Raw genomic sequence first — 20,959 nt, 5'->3', positions numbered from 1 at the left:
TGTGTTTACACATGCAAAAATCTGATGCTTTAACAAAGTAGAAAGCAGGGCTTTGGAGCAGAACCTGGAGCAGCTCTGGAGCTGCAGGTTTTTGCCTGGAGCTGGAGCACAGCTTCAAAGCCCTGGTAGAAAGCCCACTCTCTTAATGTGTAACATTCATTAGATTAGTAAGATAGCAGTGTAAGTGTATACGTATTTTAGAATCTTGGTGAGCAGCCATCAGTTTTATTTAGGGAGTTATTATTGGATTCATGTCAGTACCATAAAGTATGACACAGTTTATTTAAGAAAAATTTATTAATCCATTAATATTTCTTCAAAATTATTGCAACAGGTCTGAAAAGGCCACACTGTTACAGCTTAGAAAAACAAGTATTTTGTACAGTTAAAATATTACACAAGCCTCCAGGAAAAAAAATCAGTGTATGAGAAATTAGATCTGGAAGCTTAGATCCAGTATTAGCACCTACAGTATCACAAAGCAGAATGCTCTCTCTGTTCTGGACAGTTGTCTTCTTTTGTAAATCCCTTCCACGGGAAAGGATGATAGCTCTCAAAACAGAGGGACTCTGCTAACTTAAGCCAAGGCTAGACAGAGAGTTCACTTTAATAAGGGAGAAGGAGACAACAGAAAAATATTACACCAACTTGATCTGTAGGAAGTTTTACTCAGAAGATGTCCAACGTATTTTAACAGATGTTGCTGAGGAATGTTTATGCATGGGAAATATGACATACTGCACAGCTCTACTCTTCAGCAGTTTGCCAGTGACTAGAGTTAAGAAATTATCTTACACACTATTTAGTACTTTGTCAAATCAAATTTTCCTATAAATTATATTTATAATAAAACCATAAAGAAAGTTTATTACACTTCACATATTAAACATTAAGGGATAGAGTAGGGATGATTACATTAATTGGTTCAGCATTCATTTTATTGTGCTTACATAGCTTAATGAAACAAGCAATACATTATCTCCTCCCTATAAATTTAGGACAATGCAGTAACAGTAGATTCTCAAGCAGTAGCAGAACACCCAGCAATAATGTTAGCTAATGGTTCTTAGGAATAATTAGAACATGAAAACAAAAAGCATTTGCATTATAATTCCCAGAGGACATCACCTCTGGAAACTTAAAATGCTCTATGCCTTGAGTCACTTGCTGCCAGGCAGAGGCACTCTGTGCAACGGACATATCTACCTACTTCCCGTTCCCCCTCCCCCCCCAAGGACTTATTCTGGAGTGAAGGTTTTGTTTTTGAAACACACGCATGCTCCCAAAGTCAGACTTGTTGCTTTCTGAAGTCTGTCTGCTGTATAGGAAAGCCTGAGTGGCTGTGGAGGAACAGTACTGCTTTCAGGTGGATGATCTGCCAGTTAATTTCAAGTGCAAACAGCTGAACTGCCTTTTCCTTGGAAATTAAGACGATCCTGTCACTTAAAGCTTGCCATAAGGACAGAAAATGGATGCTGACCAGCCAGAGGTTCACCCCATGTGGAGCAGAAGTCTAGGAAGTTAGTCCTTTAGTGGATGACACCATGGATCTGGCAACGGAGAGGAATGATGTTCTAGACAGGAGGTAGGTGAACTTTTTGGTACAGCAAGTCCACCACCTAGCTGGGTGCTAGAAAGCAAGACAGAACAAGTTTAACAACATTAGGGACACTGCATGAACTATGCATGGAACCTTTACACAGAGGAGATAGCATGTGTAATGGTTCACAATAAGGGCCTGGGAGCCAGCACTTAGTTATATTTCCAGCTGTGCCACTAACTTCACCTGTAGGTCCCCTTTTGCAAGACAGGGCATAATACATCTCCGTGGCTCCCCAGCATCCTCTGCCAATGAGGCCAGCATGCCTACTTCACTGCTTCTTCTACAGTTAGCCTTATGCATGGAACATCCTCCTCGTCTTAATACATAAAGCCATTCTCCTCTAAAGACCCGCTTCTGCTGTGGCATCTACAATCAGCCACCTAATGACGACTGGGCTGTAAGGCAGCCAGGAGAGTTTAATTTGTTTAAGGAACAAAAGATTAAAATGATATGGAACTATCACATAGTGAAACAGCTACCTCTGTGGCCACAAGACCACTACCATTACCATGTCATTTCTCCTATAAGCAGCTGGCTTCCTCAGGAGCCTTGCAAATTATCAGCCACACAAAGTGAGGCTTCACTCCTTGGTTCCGGGCTCTGTTTATTGTCCAAATGACCACAAATGATAACAAAGCTTCCAAGTAGGGCTTCCTATCCTGCCAAGTTTACCACCAGGAGTCTTCCTTCTTCAGGGACTACTGCAGGCCACCATCCCTTCCTGAAGCTTCCCCAGCCATCCACATTCAACAGAGACATTTGCCGGTTTTTACAGTTACCTACTCCCTTCCCAGGTGAGTCTGATAATTGACCAGGGCTGGCTGGCCCCAAGCCTCTGGCCCTTAAAGAAATACACCTCCCCATTTCACTGTAACCCCCTTTGGAGCAGGGGACTATGTCTGTCTATGTTTGTATGGTACCTGGCCCAATGGGTTCAATTTCTTCGGGAGCCTTTGGCTGCCACTGCAATACAAACGCCTGTGTCTCCAAGTGTAAGGAGTGGATGTGAAGTACTTTGGAAGCCAATAAGGATACTAATTATGTAATTCTAAAATTAATGCAAATTAATCCACTTTTCATAAGTGAGCACTGAATATTTTCAGCAGACTTGGTGAGGGACACCCAGATATTTTGGTTGTGCAGAGTGGGATGACCACATTCTGCTAGGGAAGATTACTGAGGCACAAAGAGCAGGTAGGCACTCAACTCCACTTCCCCTTTGTACCTCTGAAAATCTCCCCCAGGGACCTGCAAGAAGATTCAGACACACCAGTCAGAAGTCTCTCAGATCGTGGTCTTAACAGACAAAGTAATCAAAGTTAGAGTTAACTTACAGCTAAAGTATCCAGAGAGTTGGACTATTTAGTGTGTACTGGTAAGAGCTACTGGCAGTTTGCATCTCTGCTCCTAGCATGGGCATGTAAGATGCAAGTTGGTGGCAGTGACAAGCTGGAGGGACTGCACTAAGGCAATTTCTCGACATTGTTGAGTAAGCTCAGAGCCTGACTTCCCACCAAACAAATCCTCAATGGATCACTGAATCAGCAGGCCACATTCTGATATTAGTAATACTGGTGAAAGTTACTCTGAATTTACAGACATTGCTGAAATCAGAATCTGACTTAGAAAGTGCATCCTGTTTTCAGCTGTAGGCATGTTCCCTGCTGTTCGAGATTCTTTCACTGAACTGTACATGTAACTCACATGCACTATTCAGCAGTCAAACAGATTGTCTAGGACACTTTGCAGGCTGCAGGTTAGGGGTGCTGGTGGTTTAAGTTTGGGAAGACAGATACCTAATAAGACCCTTGTTCCATATTGGGCAAGCTCCTGATACATATGCAGCTTCAAAAACAAAGTTGTGCTGAACAAAAATATTTGCAATTCATGAAACTATCCAGAAGTTCCTAATGTAAATCTTTCCCCATTTTAGAAATTTCACAGTTGTTTGAACTTTGATAGAGTAGGCTCTTGTGTGTAATTGCTCAAAACCTATACCACCTAGGAAAAACACTGCTTAGCAATAATAGCTGTGAAATGAGTCATGACAAATGGATTGTGCCAAGTGGATACAGCTGCAACTGATAAAACAAACTTGCTCCCAATGGCAGAAAACAAAAACTACATAGTATATCAGGCTCCAGAGTGCTAATAACTAGAGCAATCAGTTTGGACATTCTAAATCAGAAGAGTCATCTCTAAGTAACACATTGTTACAAACTACTCTGATATCTCACAGCTTATTGTGCAGCTAAAAGAATATTCAGCCATTTACTCTAGGAAAGTTTCCCGTCATGGCTTGGTGAGCCTCTCAGGGCTTGTCTATATGTACAGCGCTGCAGCAGAACAGCTGCACTGATGCAGTTGTGCTGCTGTAGTGCTTAGTGAAGACACTACCTGAGCTGATGGGAAAGCTTCTCCTGTCAGCATAGATATCCCACCTCCCTGAAAGGCAGGAGCTATATCGATGGGAGAAGCCCTCCAGCAACATACCGCTGTCTACACCAAGAGTTTGGGCCATATAACTGCATCACTCAGGGATGCAGATTTTCTATACCCTGACATAGTTATATCGACATAAGTCTGTAGTGTAGACCAAGCCCCAGGGCTTGTCTCCATGGTGCTGGCAAAGCACATTACAAATCACATCCCTCTAGAGTGCTCTAACATGCTGTGCTCTAACTGCCCCATGTAGACCCTGATGGGGGGAACTAAAAAATACCCAGACGAAGTTAATGCAGGCTAAGTATCTTTTAGTTCACACCAGCAGGGTCTCCATGGAGCGATCAGAGCACAGCAGGTTACTCGCATGTGATTTGTAAAGCTCTCTAACATGATTTATGCACAGTGTAGACAAGCCTGTGGGAAAAAAATCCCATTTAGAAGAATTGTAGGCACAGGTTAATCAAGAGGCACCCAGCAAAACAAAGGAGGGAAAGCGTTGGGAGGAATTCAGCTGTACATGTTAGGTAGAATTTGGCTTCTGCTGTGTGATATTCCTACTCAGGCCAGCGGATAAAATACTTTGTACTGAGACTGAGATTCTTGGGTGGGAGGCACTAAGTGCTTTATGAACATGAAGAATCACAACCTTGGTTGTAATTAAGAGATAAATGGGGGATCACTTCAACCAGCATTGAAATGCAGTGACTTTACTAGTGCACAGGAAGTGAATACTTCATCTAGTTGAACCAAAAAGGTAATGCTGATGGGATAAGATAACTACACTCTGCTAGGGAACTGGAGTCAGGATACTGGGGTTAATATCTTGATTCCTATGAAAAGTGCAAGAGGAAGCTTTAAGCACAAGATGGCAGCTCCAGCAACAGAGTCCCTAACCTCAGGCTGTGGCATTGATTCAGTACGGACTATAGGGAGCAGGCGGCACCACAGCACCTACTAAATTGCCAACACTGCATCTTGCAGCTCCTGGATTTTTCTTAGATGTCTCCCACCCAAGTACTGACCTGGGTTGACCCTACTACTTAGCTTGAAAGAGCCGATAGCATTCACACACTAGTGTGAGTGCAGTGTTAGCATGTTAGACTGAATGGGAGTCCCATATCGCCTTATGCAATAAGTAGGAGTCACTCTGAAATCCAGAATAGCCATTTAAACAGTGATTAAATTCAATCATTACATTTTAAATATGATTTTTAAAGTTCTGCACTGATCAGCAGAATTGGGATCTACTAAACTTATAAGAATGATTTTTGATGCAGTACGGCAGAAATTAGATTTAGGTTTATGCATGTTTAATTAAAATCTAGTTTTCATCAAGGTTAAATTTGGTGTCATCTGAAGTACATCATCATTCAGCGGCATACTGCCAAGTATTGGTGTTTTTACAACTTCTGCTGGGATTTCAAAATCTAATCCACACATAAGATGTATTTAAAAAGCCTTATGATTACATGCAGTGGTTGGATAAACATTCAGTTTCAGCAGGGGAGAAGACCTGCATCTTCTGAATTTACAGAAGCAGGTTATTGACCTGATATCTAATGCAAAGTTAATATTTACCTTAGACTCCTTAGTTTTATCTTCCACTGCTCAGTCCTCTGTCTTCGTAAATGGTAATTTCAATCTGCACAGCATGGCTGTTAAGAAAACATGCTATATAGAAAAATCATGGAGATAAAACAGGCAAGTGAAACAAAAGCAAGGCAGTGAAGCACTTGATCTTTCAGCCTCACATCTGCCATCACAGAGAGGGAATTTTGCTAAATTTCTGAACTATAGTAAGCAAAAATTCTTCGTGGCTTTTGGCTTTGCATTCTGTCCTGTGCTACAACCTGCCTTTAGACAAAAATGTCCGTTTGGAGGCATAAAGAATTTGTAATATTGCAGTAAAGCGGTTAACGTTTTTATGAACAGACAGTTTGGTCATTAGGCAAGTTTTTGCTTTGCACTCTTCCACTGATCAATTATTAATCAAATTACCAAATTAAATCACTATTTACATGTCTGTTTACCAAATGCAAGTCACTTTTCTGTACTTACGGTTCCCCAAAAAATGCACAGCACATCAAGGGTAATGAAATTACACAATTGACAGCTGTAAGCTATTTGGGCCACTACTCAGATAAACTCAAGGAACTGCAATTAATTAGGATGACAACTCACCACACACTATGAACCTATGTATTTCAAAAGGGGCTTTGAGTTCAGAATTCTTGACAGATGAAATGTATTACTCATACTTCCTCTTTTGTTGCTACAAGATGCCCCCACAACCACCAAGAAAAATGATGACTAGAATGCTAAGCCATTTGCAGCGAGGTCCAAAGCCTAGAAAAGTTGTAGGGAGGACAACTGTAGCCAAGAGCCAAATCCAGGGGGACAGACCTCATCACTCAGGCAGATTGTGGAGGAGATTTTACCATAGGCACCAGTGGGAGCAACAATGCATTGTTTCTAAGCCAAGACCAACATTTAAAATAGTTCTACAGAGCATTTATATTCCATGTTTTATTTCTATTAGGAAGTCAGCTAGCCTTTCTAAATGGCTAAGTTGTATCTTCCAGAGGTAGCTGAGGTTGAAGGAAGATACTCTGCTTCTGAATAGTACCGAAGAATGCTCTAGGGAACAGATTTATCCAATTCATATTTTATTAAAGAGACTTTCTAAACGGATAGTATTTTTATCCTAATAAAGTTTGAGAGGAACCACCGAGTATATTACACACGAGACCTTATAAAACACATACTCCTTGGTGTTTATAACATCACAGAATCATGGGTGCCTGCAGCATGCAATGCAGCCTCTGTGAGGTAAGATGCACTATTATCGCTCTGAGGACAAAAATCAAAAGAGGATTAAGAAGCCATAAAAAGATACAACTCTTAGTCCTCGCTCGATGGGGTCCGTCAGGAGGAGGCCCTGGGGTGCGTAGATCTTCTCATTCTGTTCCTGAATGAATTTGGCAATTTTCTTAAGAACCTGGTGACAGAACACACAGACTTTACAGTTTTTCCGTTTGAGTTTTCACATCAGCCTTCCTTTAAAAGCCCCATCTACACTACAAATACAACCAGGTCAGGAAAGACCTAGCAACACAGCTCCACTAACACAGCTGGGACTGTAGCCCTGTGGCATAGCTAGGCTATTATTTTTTCTTTTTTGGCAGGAAGTGGGTGGGAAGGATACATGGGTACTGTCTTGTCTATACCAGCACTGAAACTATATTGCAAGGAGGTCAGGAGACAGCTGTATCGTAACAAGATTCTCTGACAGGGGGATATTTGTATAATAGTGTGTCTGTGCTACAGGAGGTTAATATAGGCTATAGCCTGGAAAAAAAGACCTATATAGTGCTATGAAAATATGCAGTTTAAATTACTCAAGCAATTTGCTTACTATATGTCATGGTGTGACTCTAAAAGAGAGAAGAGGCCCCTTTCCTTACATGTCAATTTCCCATTAATAATAGAATGCCAAATACAAAGTGCTGATCTTAGCTACTCCAAAAACAACTGTTTTCCCCCTACATGCCTCTCCACAGATTCAGAGTTCAAGGCCAGAAGGGGCAATTAAATCATCTAGGCAGACTGTCTGTATATCACAGGCCATTAAATTTCACCCAGTTACCCTTGTATTAAGCCAACAACTTATGTCTGGCTAAAGTATAACTTCCTGAAAGGCATATCGATTTGAAGACTTCAAGAGATGGAGACTCCACCACTTCCCATGGTAGTTTGTTCCAGTGGTTAATCATCCTCACTGCTAAGCCTTATTTCTAAATTGAATTTGTCTGGCTTCAGCTTCCAGCCAGTGGTTCTTGTTATGCCTTTCTTCACTAGATTAGAGAATCCTTTAGTACCTAGTATTTTCTCCCCAGGAAGATACTTAATACACTAATCAAGTCCCCTCTCAATCTTCTTTTTGACAAGATCAATAGATTAAGCTCTTCAAGTTTCTTACCGTAAGGAGTTCTCAACCCGCCAAATCATTTTTGTATCTGCTCTGATTTTTCACCATCCCTTTTAAAATGCTGACACTAGACTGGTATGTGGCATTCTAGTTTCAGTCTCACGAGGGCCACATACAAAGGTAAAAAGAAATGACCTCTGTGCTCCTATTCACTACACCCTTCATACAGCCAAGCATCACATTAGCCCTTTTTGCCAGAGCACTGTGCTGGGAGCTCATGTTTAGTTGCCTGTCCATTATGATCCCTAAATATTTTTTTCAAGTCACTTCTTTCCAGAATACAATCCCCACTGTGGGTAGGTATGGCCTGCATTCCTTATTCCTAGATGAATTTTTACTACCGTTTAAATGCAAAATTATACATTTTGTTTGAATGGGCCAAGGTTACCAAGCGATTCAGATCAGACTGCCCTGTACCCATTATTTACCACTCCACCAATCTGTGTGTCATCCACAAATTTTATAAGTAGTGTTTTTGCATTTACTTCTAGATCACTGATAAAAATATAGAAAAGCATGAGGCCTTCTTTGCACCATTTGTTCTACTGCTTTGACTCCTCTAGTCCAACAACCGTCTCTTTACTGGATAGCACTCTTCTCCCCACCCTTCAAAAACTCAGACGTGCTGTTGCTGTCTCCTAATCCAACAAGTCCTGATATATTACATGGTGCGGGGCGAGGGGGGGCAGTTTTGAAGAGGTTGAATTCTGCTGGTTGTTGGGTGAGGTGTAAAACTACTATTTTATATTTTGTTCTAATAACTTATGGCAGGAGTACCCAGTGTCTTGGGTGTAAGTCCAAATAAAACAAATGTGTCTGCTGATGAACAATGTAGCTACCGCTTTTCCCTGCATGAATGTCACCTTTGTGATGTACCAGTTGTCACCTGTCTAAGCAGCAGGAGTCCCCAGGCCAGCATTCCCTTTAAATGAATCCTTTTGCATGTTAGCACAGAGCACTGCCCTTATCAAAACAGTGCCTGGGGCAAGTGCTAACTTGCATTTCTGGTCTGTGCATAAGCCAAGGCAAACAGACTGCACTAGTTTTATATGGTATAATTTCCAAACGCTTTGATCCAAATAGTTCACACACTGATTGTTAAAGTCAAAACAGAAGAGCCATCCATACGCTTCTTGCTTCATACAGGTTCAGTCTACTTTGCCCCAGATAGGACCCTGATTAGTAGACTTAATGCAGACACAGGACAGGCTTTTAGACAGATGGTGTTGTTTTTGTCACTCCACTACAGAAATGTTTGGGAAACTGATAACTTCAAGTACAGAATTCACTGAAAGCTATTTGATTAAAAAAAAAAAAAATGAACAGAACCCTAAAGCAAGATCAAACCTGGCTTTTGCAGTTGGCTAAGCTCCAACATTACTAGTTCTACCAGTTTTATGGTATTTCCACAACTGCTGAGTCATGCATCTATTTAAATATTTAAGAGACATTAGAAAGAAAGGTGGGAAAATAAACTGAAAAGGGTTCTAGAACATAAAAATACCAGAGTGGGAACGCTTAGTCTGCATATATACTGGGCCAAGAAAAGTTAACATACTTTGAGATATTAGATCTAATAGTCACCAGCAGGGACCCTTAGATACTCTAGTCTGACTTCCTGTCTAACATAGGTTGTAGAATTTCACCCAGTTACCCTTGAACGGAGCCCAACAACTTGTGTTTGACTAAAGCATATCTTCCAGAAAGGCATCCAGATTAGGATCAAACCAAGAAAGTAATTTCAGCAAGGACACCTTCATATAAAGCTCTGCATAATGCAACTAACTTCTGGAAATTGAGATTATATGTATGTATAAAGCAAAGAGTATCTTGTTTTAAGAGAATAGACTACACACAGTAACAGCAGAAAACCAATACAATCTCTGAAACAGTCTTAGTTGAGTGACTTTTGTATTTTATTAGCAGTGTGAAGTTTCACTTTGGTCTCTCACACACACTGCTCTTTCAGCTTTATGGAAACCTCCCAACATTTCAGTTCAGAAAGCTTTTACTAGGCAGAGTTTTGTTTCTTATCTCTCAATGGGTATGTGTCAGCCTTCTTCAAACACATAATGGAAGCAAGCAAGCCATAAAGATATCCAGCTCAGATCTCTCAACTCACCCATTTCCTGCTCAGTCAAGCTGCAAGAAGTGGAAACTAGAGATGTCCTATCCATCTTCACAATCTATTACTACTTAAGTCTCTTACAAAATGACTGCATGACTGATTTCAAATAAAGAATTCCTGAAATGCATCCATCCATACTCTGCTAAGGGTTACTACTTAGGGACACACTCTAGCTCGGTTTAATCAAATGTAAGTTTTGATGGATGAGCTTTCTGCAATATTTTGTATTTAGAAAGCTATACTGATTAAAGAAAATGGCAAGATGATCACATTATGGAAATCAATCTTTTATTTTGAGGAAGTCAAAAAAGTTATTTGTAAAACCAACTAGATATTCAAACAAATTACACAATATAGTAGTAAGGAGCAACAGACACAAAGTTAGAGAGAGTTAGTCAAAAGAATTAACCATCTCTTTGCTCTGTTCTCATTACATGACCAGGAATGCTATTTTCTCTGATGAGATTTGAAAAGAAAAATTATCTGCCTTGCCATCCCTGTCCCAATCTATTTCTCAGTTGTAAAAAGACATTTCAGCTGGTGCAGCCTAAGGTTTAAAAAGTCACTCTTCTTACATCAGATAGGCTAAAGATATCTAGATAAATAAAATATCGCAAACAAGCACAATTTATCACCCAGCTCAGAAGGGATGACAAATGGCTTCTGTTCCTATATAACAGGGGTAGGCAACCTATGGCACGGGTGCTGAAGGCAGCACGTGAGCTGATTTTCAGTGGCACTTAAACTGCCCAGGCCCTGGTCACCGGTCTGGGGGGCTTGGCATTTTAATTTAACTTTAAATGAAGCTTCTTAAACATTTTAAAACCCTTATTTACTTTACATACAACAATAGTTTATAGACTTATAGAAAGAGACCTTCTGAAAACATAAAGACGTATTATCGGCATCTTAAATTAGAGTGAATAAATGAAGACTCGGCACAGCACTTCTGAAAGGTTGCCGACCCCTGATATATAATATGCAGCAGTAATCTTGAATAGAATGATTTGGAACATGTTTTTATTTTAAGTCAGCAATATTAAATTATCAGGCTTCTTTAAACTCTCCTTTCATTTAAGGAAGGGATACTGAATGTATTCAGATACTGACTTGCCCATCTACTCACTAGCTTTGTGAACTCAGACTGTATAAAAATAAAATAAAGAGGAACTGCCAATACCAAATTCAGACCACGTATGTAAGCATGGATGTATGTGGGTGTGAAAGTATGAATGTTCTTCTAGTTCCTCAAGGCAGTGTGTCAGGGTGTTTAAACAAGAATGAAAATCTTCATTTTTAAAAAGAAGTTATCAGACCACAACATTTTTATAATTTAGAATGATCTAGTCGTTCACCAAAGGACTGGAAGTCAGCAGTTCTGTACAGCACAAAGCAGGTCACTTAAAATCTCTACACTTGGTTTGACCTGTATAATGGGCATAATACTGATTTCACAAGAGGGGAATATGGACTAATCAAATGCTCAATGAAAAACTGGATTTTATTTGGAAATACTGTAATGAGTATTGGAGTGGGCCCTTAATGAATGTTTATCTGGAGCTTGGAGAATCTCAAATAGAGGGTGTTGTATAAGTGTATGAGAGAGGTAGATTTGGAGTAGTTATACCCCCATCATCATCTACCTTAACATCTCACTAAAATCCAAACACATAGGAAGACAAGTAATAAAACTTGTAGTGGAAGATAAATAGAGGAAGATTCTGAAAAGTAAGCTAACAGCAGTATAAACGCCAGAGGATTTGTGGTGGTGGACAAAAGCCAGTGACTAGAGTGTTTAGGGGGAATAAGGAGCCTTCCTTGGACTACAGAGCTGTGGAGCAACTCTCCCCTCATCAGTTATTTAATCCCGTAAGAAATTAACAAACATTCAGTGTAAAACTCTCTAGTTTAGTGTTTGTCTAATGGATTTTAAAGTTAAACATGATTGGGTTAGGAATGGTTCAACCAACTGGACACTGGGTGACTGATAGGTTGAAAATGTATCTTTGACTTTTCTCCTAAAACTGCACATTATCTTTGTCTGGTTATAGTTTATCCAAGCAGCAGGAACATGACATTTTATCTCTTTGCTACTCTCTAACCAGTGACTCAAGTTGGCATTTATTCCCTGCGTATATACTTGCACCTCTCTGATATAAGTGAAAGGAGAACAGACCAGGATTTTTCAGGAAGCTAGGCTAGCAGGTGAAAGCTTATTCTGTATTTGTACTACAGTGATGAACTATACTGTTATAAGAGAAAACCTTATGAACAAAGTTAAAAAGCAAAACACTTCTGTTGACAGATCATAACTTTCATACACAACATTGCGAGTTTCATTTGCTTTAAAATTTATTGCATAAAACGTAACAGGCTCACCTTTTCATAATGTGTCTCCATACACAAAAAGATAGTGTAGGCAGTCAGACAGGCCAGACATCCTTCCAGATAAGATTGGCCCCCAAGCTTCTCAGCTTCTGCATAAAGGTTATTTAGAGTTTGAACCGTCTCTTCAAACTGCTGCCTATCAATCTGAAAAAGAGACTGAATTTAACAAGACTGACCAGCAAATTTCTCATTCAGAACTCACTGATCCCCAATACAGAGATCTAGCTTCTATGCCAGAACAGTCCATTAACCAGCAATGTCACCTCCAGACAGTTTCAAACACAACATGGAGAGCAAAGGTTTTGTTTAGGTACTGAATGACTTCCATAAATTGTAGCATTTGGTTAAATAGCAGCTAAGTGATCTAAAGTTATTAGATCAAATGTGTATTTCCACATTATTTATTTATTTAGTTCGCGCATAGTCATCTAGCCAAGTGATGGCACCTTCAGTGGTGTGATGCAGGTCTTCTACGCCACCGTTGAACCTAGTCAGCAGGCATTCTTTGACAATGTGCTTCATCGTCCGTGTCTCATTTACAGCCCTTGTTTAAACTGCATTATGTGTAAGTTGTTAGGTTCAAACTACAACCTAGTTGAAAACTGCTGATCTAGAGGGGAAGGTCCTCTAGATTTAAAAAATAAATTCTTCACTGAAGGCCTTGACTATTTCGCATTGCTATGGTACAGTTGATCAACCAAGTTATTAATAAAATTAACACAGAAAAAACAAGGTGATTAGTGTTCCCAACAGGGCAGGAGAGAAGGAAACAGCACCTAAAGTGACATATATCAGCTATAGAAGACAAGAGCAATTGGCAAGGAGGGGTTATTTTGTAGCTTAATAAAACATTACAATTGACAGTAACAAAATGAAAGAAAGTACTTGAGAGGTTACCTGTGAGGCCACTGACATGCAGGCTCAGCAGAATAGCCTCACCTTGAGAGAGCTTTGTGATAGACATAACCGCACAACAATACATGCTTTCTTTTTCACTAGCATAACAGATGTAGTTTGTGTTATTGTTACAAGGGACGCCTTTCCTCAGGATTACGGAAAGCGTAAATATCAATGTTTCATAAATGATGTGAATGAGCATTTTAAGCATATTGCTATGTCTAGATTTTCACATCAAAATCAAATGTCTTCTAATAATGATCAATGAACAAAAAAAGAGCAGCTGACAAGAAATAAGAATGTATACAAATGAACCGAATTTCTACATCTTTATCAACAATAAAGATTATAGTCCACAGGAGAGTTGGGTGCACAAGGGATGTGGGATCTAACCCTTAGCTTGCATTAAGATAAATGCATGGGCTTTAATACACTCCTTCTTATTCAGTGTTTCAACCATTCCCGATATGCGCAAAGTCAGTATTTAAAATAAAGACTTTACAGTGTCTAGAGCAAGAGATTGAGACTCAGGTAGGTTTAGTTGCTTTAAATCAGACTTTATAGTGAAAGGACTCCTCCCACACTGAGATGACTCCAAGAACATTCACCTCTGATTCTAATTATGCATGTTTCAGAATGTTTGGTATGAACTATAGGTTTATTGACAATTCTGTATTTTAAAGACTGAACAAATGAAAGGTGGCAGAGTGATATCCAGATAAAGTCTCCATCCCTTTCATAGTATGATATTCAGAGTTGAAAGCAGACAAATGCAGACACAAACCACTTCTATATAAAGCAAGTTACGAAAGCTGGAAGGATCGATTTACTAATATTTAAAACATATTAGATTTTATACTAGAACTTCATGTATAAATATCTTCCCCATAGTCAGAGCTCCCACATTCACAACCACTCTTTAAGAACTTTATTGATTTACCTCCTAAAGGCTGCTAGTCTGGACAAGACTGTAGAGTTTTCACGTATTTTATCCAGCTTGTGAGGTGCCATTCTCACCCTTGCTACTATTCAGTTTCTTCTGTTAATGACCAGCTGCATTCTCAACACAAATCATGACACCAGAAGGCGTTCCTGAAAGGCACTGCTACAGATTGCTCCCTTATAGCCCTGTCCACACCCTTTTACTCAGTGACAAAGTATCACCTCACCGCCGCAATTACCTCATCAGCACAAGCCACTAGGCTAGCAAGAAATACATTTGTTACTATGTCTTCTGACAATTTTCTAATAATTAACACTGAATGCACCCAAGATGACATTGTGCGTTCCCATACAGTAAATTTAAAAAAAATTTAAAAGTCAGATTATTAATGTGGGTTGGAAGGCAGGCTCCATTTTCATCTGTGGTAAATCTGGTACTATTTAAACCATAGTCCTATTAACTGAAAATAAAAGACAGAATGCATCTTACAACTACTTTGATAATCTCATTTCCCATGGCTTCAAGTTTCTTCTAAGCAGAGGCCTTGGTTGAGGAAGTACTGGCAAAGTATAATCTCCAAGAGATAAAGCAGCACCATCCACTGAACAAAGGCAGTTTAAGATTAACTATTAAAATTCATTTTTAATATATGGTTTCCAATTTAATACTCCATTACTCTTTTAGAGTGCCTCATTCAAGGACCCTAAAATCTTTAGCAAAACAATTAAAGGGAGAATCCATTTTGCCTCTATTTAAAAAAAAAAAAATCTACTCTGATTACTTGAATCAAGCAAGGTCACTGAAATTGAGCAGAGCAAAAAAATATTTCCTTCTATTTTACCGGTTAGTTCACTTTAGAAAATGTTGTAAAACCACAAAAATTGGCAGAAGATCTCAGGTATGGTTTTATACTAGAGACTACGTTTAACTCTTATAAAATTGGTTAGATTTCAAGCTGGTAGTGTCCTTTAAGACTCAACCACTCCGAGTTAGGCAGGTACAGCTTTTACAGATTTAGGAACTGAGGCACAGAGAGTAAAGTGACTTGTCAAAGATTACACAGTAAACCAGTCACTGAGGTAGGAAAAATAATAATAAAAAATAATCAGTCTTGACTCCCTGTCATCTACTCTAACCACCATCCCACAGCTAACAACTCAGACTGATAAAAAAAATTGTGCACAGGATAGTTTGTATAAGCATGTAGGAAGTGGTCACCTTAATTACTGGGAAAACACCACATACATGGTTGGCTGTAAATAATAAAAGACTCATTCTGAGCACATCCGATCACATCCTCTTCTTCGGGCACAGGAAGCAGGAAGGAATGTATAGCACATATGCTTTCTGGTCACCCATGTGCAGCTAGCTCAGGCCTTTCTTGATCCCGTCCTTAACACAACCCCATATAAGTTAAAACAAAACGTTTACCCTGTTCTCCAGCTCCAGGGGGAACTTGGTCTGGAACTGGCACCTGGTACCACTACTGTAGTCTCGCTGGACAAAGACTTTACCAGAAACAGGTGCCTGCTGCGGCCGCATCGCACAGCTGGAACTGCCTGTTCTGTGAGAAGAAACAAAGGTTCCAACACATTACATGATCACCACCAGCGTCACCCTAAAATTCAGCAGTACACCAAGCTGCCCCCCGGACCTACAGCCCCTCCACAGGGATGAGTTTCCAGACAGACTTTGTCCTACCCCTCAGCGGAGCTGCTGTTTTATTGTCACTTTCAATGAGAGTGTTGAAATCTCCCTCATTCAAACTGTCAGCTTGAAACTGACCGGAAACTCACCCCCTGCCCTGCCCCGCCCCTTTATCCCATCCCCGCAGCCCGCCCGAGAAACCCACCTCCCTTCCACTCTGGAACAAGAGCCGCCAGGAACCTATTTCCTCTGCAGGTCCCCTGCCCACTCACACTCCCCCCAAACTCCAGCCCCACCAAGGACACTGCCCCCCGAACTCCGGCCCAGGGCCCCCCACCCTTACAGACAAAGCCAGGCCTCCTGCTCCCTCCAGGCCGACTCCAGCGGCTGTCGCGCGCACTCACTTACGACTGCCGTAAAAATCTCGCTGAGAGCCGTATGTCGGGAGCCCTAGGAAGAGCCCTGCGCATGCGCCGTTCCCACCGGGTGTACAGTTGGGCTGTTGTACGCATGTACCAGCCCCTGCGCCGGGAATGAGATTCTGCGCATGCGTCACTCTTCTGTTCAGAAGCTTGTAACCTGTCGTGGGCCTGTCGACTTCTTGCGGCGCCTCAGGCTCCACCCCGCCGTGGCACAGTCCAAGGTACCGTCCCCGCTCCCCATGGCACGGTCTGTGGTACAGTCCACATGCACTATCCCCCCTCCCCATGGCACAGTCTGTGGCATGGCCCCTCCCACCTGTGGCACCTCTCAATGGCAGTCCCCTGTGGCCCAGCCCTTTCTCCCCATGGCACTGGCACGGTGTGTGTGGTGGCAAAGCCCCATAACCTCTTGGTGTGGCCCCTCACCTGAGAGACACGTTTGACAGATGAATGCAGGCTGATAATATGATTGTTTAGCTGGGTTACTCCACTCTCTCCCTCCCTCTGATTTTGATCAATTTCCATGTTTGCACTGGAAGGAAATGTAATACACTTAATATTTAAGCATTAAGAAAGCTAATCATTTTTCAAAGTGCAATGGGAATAGAGGCTGCAATTCACAATAGTGTCAGAAATAATCATTTGATTGTAATAATGTTTAATAAGTTCTTATTGTTATATTTCTAATGTGACATCGGATTTTAAAAAAGGCTTCAGAGCCGCTACTGGCTATTACAGGCCAGTAAGCCTAACCTCAGCATGCAGAAAATTGGTTGAAACTATAGTAAAGAGCAGAATTATCTCACACCTAGGTGAATACGATTTGTTGGGGAAGAGTCAACATGGCTTTTGTAAAGGGAAATAATGTCTCACCTCTCTATTAAAATTCCTTGAGGGGCCTATGTCATAACATTTCCTCCCAGATCTGGACCTTAGCGTCCAAAATATGGGTGTTAGCATGAAAACCTCCAAGCTTAGTTACCAGCTTGGACCTGGTACGGCTGCCACCAGCTAGGAATTATACAGTGCCTAGCTCACTATGGTCTCCCCAAAACCTTCCCTGGGGGGCCCCAAGACTCAGATGACTTGAGTCTTACAACAAAGGGAAATAACCCCCTCCCCTTGTTTCCTTGTTACTTCCTCCCAGGCTCCCCTCCCTGGACGACCCTAGGAGATTCCCTGCTTCTAGTCCTTGAAACACAAGTACCGAGAGATCTAACCTCTCTCCCCCCTCACCCAGAGGGTATGCAAAGTCAGGCTTAGTAAATCTAACACAAAGAGATTTTTCCCCTGACTTCTTCCTCCCACCAATTTTCCCTGGTGAGCTGCAGACTCAGTTCCCTGGAGTCCCCACTAAAGAAAAACTCCAACAGGTCTTAAAAAGAAAGCTTTATATAAAAAGAAAGAAAAAGGACATAAAATGGTCTCTGTATTAAGGTGACAATATACAGGGTCAATTGCTTAAAGGAAAAAATGAATAAACAGCCTTATCCAAAAAGAATACAATTTAACACATTCCAGCAACTACACACATGTAAATACAAAAAAACAATATAAACCTATTGTCTTACTATCCTTGCACTTACAACTTGGAAACAGAAGATTAGAAAGCCAGGAGATAGAAAAATCACTCTCAGAGCCAAGAGAAAGAACAGACCAAGAACAAAGGACTCACATCCAAAACTTCCCTCCACCCAGATTTGAAAAAGTCTTGTTTCCTGATTGGTCCTCTGGTCAGGTGTTTGGTTACTGTTGTTACCCCTTTACAGGTAAAAGAACATTAACCCTTAGCTATCTGTTTATGACAGTCTACAAACAGGGACAAGTGTGAACCAGTCGATATAGTGCACTTAGACTCTCAGAAAGCTATTGAAGCTAAGAATGGTGTGGAGAAAATGAGTAGGGAAGTGTTATTTACCTCTTCATATAACAGAAGGGGTCACCTGATGAAGTTAATAGGCAGCAGGTTTAAAACAAAAGGAAGTACTTCACACAATGCACAGCCAATCTATGGAACTCGTTGCCAGGGGATGTTGTGAAGGCCAAAAGTTTAACTGGGTTCAAAAAGAATTTGCTAAATTCCTGGAGGATAGCTCCATCAGTGGATATTAGCCAACTTGGTCAGGGATGGAATTCCATACTCTGGGTATTCTTAAGCCTCTGATTGCCAGAAGCTGGGACTGGATGATAAAGGATAGATCACTTGATAATTGCCCTGTTCTGTTCATTCCCTCTAATGTAGCTGGCACCGACCTCTGTCAGAAGACAGGATACTGAGCTAGATGGACTATTGGTCTGGCCCAGTGTGGCCATTCTTATGTTCTTATCAAGCATGCTATGACACTGACTATTTTGCTAGAACCATAGGGAACATTCACAGACACAGGGATGCCATACCATGCATTACGGGCCATGTGGAAGAAGGCATGGAAGCAGTTATTTTAAAAGCTGACAAATGGAAAGTTCAGTCAAAGCAATGTGGATGGGGTGGGAATGGTGTGAAGCTGAACAAGGGAAGCTAAGCAGGGAGAGGCAAAGTTATATAGGGCAATGTTTCTCACTCAATGGCCTTTCTGTGGACTGGCACCAGTCCACGAGATCTCCCTGACGCAGTTAAGGAAGGCAGCAAGCCAGTCTCTGATATCAGAAAGGTTGAGAAATGCTGATATACAGTATGGAAGGTGATCACAAGCAGTTTGAATCTGAAGCGACAGTAGATGAGCAGCCTGTGGAGGGATTTGAGTAGGGGAGAGATATGATCAAAATGGCAATCAGGGAAGGTGACATTAATGACTATATTCAGTCTTGCCAACCCCCAGCATTCAAAATCATGAGTCAGGCCCCATAAATCATGAGATTATTTTTGGGTTTTTTTATTTGTCTTTTGCTTTTTGAGTCTTTAGGGTTAAGTTTTTCCTGCTTTTCTCTGCAACCACAAGATCTGGAAACTTTTTTTTCAGTGAAAGTGGAGACTCTCCCATAATTACATAACTCTAGGAGCTGGGGCTTTAAATCACCAAATGGTGTGAGACTTGTAATAAAATCACAAGAGCTTCAAGTGCTGTGTTTTTGATATGGACTAAAGGGGCTGGGAGCCAATAACTGTACAGAGGAAACCACAGAGGAGGTTTTGGCCATGGTTGAAGTAGGATACAGTGAGGGCCTCAATGATTGATTTGGCTGAGAAAATAAAAGGATGAGTTTTAGAGAGACTGAGTAGGAAGGAATAGCAGGATTTGGACATGGCCTGGATGCAGACACATTCTCTCTTTCTCCATAGGACCAGGACATATTTGCATTTTTTAAAGACATTTTCCCTATCTGTAAAATCAGATTATTGACTGCTATTGATATTTTCATCTATTAAAACTGATAGCTTTCAAGTCCATCATACATGTGTTATACCAATTATATTAGACCAGTAAAAACCAGCAGGATCTAATTAAAGGGGACAAGACAAAGATGCCATATTTATTATAACAATTTCATTTATGACTAATAACTAATATCTTAATTCTTATACGCACACATTATACCTAACACACACACACACACACACACACACACACACACACACACACACCAGATGTTCTGCAGCTGCGGCATAGTTACCAGTTCTGAAGATAGCTTAAGTTCATAGCTTGATTTTGTAGCTTGGGTTCGTAGCTTGTGGCAGCTAACTGGCCAGGAAAGCCAGGCACAAGGACAAGCTGGATCTCTGTTGGGCAGGCACTGATGTCCTTCCATGTTGGCAGCAGAATGTTACCCAGAGTCTCTCATCTCACCCTTCTTTTTTATAGGCTTTTAGTTTGGATTCAAAGTCTGTAGGTCTTGCTGTGTCACACTGCCTCTGGGTTTAGATTGATCACCCATCAATTGTAGGCGTGACTTTCAGCCTTGAACCTGGCTTTGATCTTCCTTCTGTTGTCCTTTTCTTTTTAGGGTGGATGCTTCTTACTTTGTTTAGGGCTGTTGTCTAGGTCTTCAGCCATTGGTATTTGAACTTTATCTCATCAGGACAGGCTGGGGCTGGAGGCTGATTCCGTCATTCATACACACATCTAAACTAAACTAATAAGATTACAGCAGGGTTTGCAAAAATGAAGGTTGGAGGAAGCTTTTACAAAATGGAGTGAGTGTTTTAAAATGGGGTTTGAATTACAATATGGAACAGAAGTTACAGTGTAGGCAAGTGTAGTGAATGGTGAACAGAAGTTACATTAAAAAAGTGAACAATTAAAAACAATTTCATTTATCAGTTCTACACATGGGCACCTTTGCTTGTTTGGTTCCTTCATTTCCAGTTTGTAGCAGCGTACTGATCTACACTGTAAATATCATCATCCCTATTGATTATGATATTCATATCTTGCTCTAAATCAACCCTTGCTTCAGACACTCTTGAAGTGTCCTCCTTGCAGTGAAAACATCATTAACATACCTGATATTACAACATCTGTGTCATAAACAGATAGTTAAGGGTTAATGTCTCTTTTAC

At 40.8% G+C, this 20,959-nt stretch overlaps 1 protein-coding gene across 1 annotated transcript; it reads right to left on the bottom strand.

Annotated features, from left to right (window-relative positions):
* Nucleotides 1–278: 278 nt before the first annotated feature.
* On the bottom strand, nucleotides 279–16,468 carry GOLGA7 (golgin A7). The gene is made up of 6 exons (XM_030538085.1): nucleotides 16,383–16,468; nucleotides 15,824–15,956; nucleotides 12,544–12,696; nucleotides 6,945–7,046; nucleotides 5,627–5,690; nucleotides 279–1,630 (listed from the first exon to the last, which is right to left on the bottom strand). The coding sequence occupies exons 2-5, from the start codon at nucleotides 15,932–15,934 to the stop codon at nucleotides 5,643–5,645; spliced, it is 414 nt and encodes a 137-aa protein (XP_030393945.1). The 5' UTR covers nucleotides 15,935–15,956; nucleotides 16,383–16,468; the 3' UTR covers nucleotides 279–1,630; nucleotides 5,627–5,642.
* Between the last annotated feature and the right edge of the window lie 4,491 nt (nucleotides 16,469–20,959).

This window comes from Gopherus evgoodei, chromosome 19, assembly GCF_007399415.2.
Source record: "Gopherus evgoodei ecotype Sinaloan lineage chromosome 19, rGopEvg1_v1.p, whole genome shotgun sequence".
Lineage (NCBI taxonomy): Eukaryota > Metazoa > Chordata > Testudines > Testudinidae > Gopherus > Gopherus evgoodei.
This window is presented reverse-complemented; position numbering and strand designations above follow the sequence as displayed.

What these genes read in the sequence shown, in the direction of transcription:
- GOLGA7 (XM_030538085.1), bottom strand. Translation starts at nt 15,934, where the DNA reads ATGCGGCCGCAGCAGGCACCTGTTTCTGGTAAAGTCTTTGTCCAGCGA. An exon ending in TGGAGACACATTATGAAAAG is followed by an intron (nt 7,047 to 12,543) that starts GTGAGCCTGTTA and finishes TTCTGTCACCAG; the next exon opens with GTTCTTAAGAAAATTGCCAA. An exon ending in TCGAGCGAGGACTAAGAGTT is followed by an intron (nt 5,691 to 6,944) that starts GTATCTTTTTAT and finishes CATGCTGTGCAG; the next exon opens with ATTGAAATTACCATTTACGA.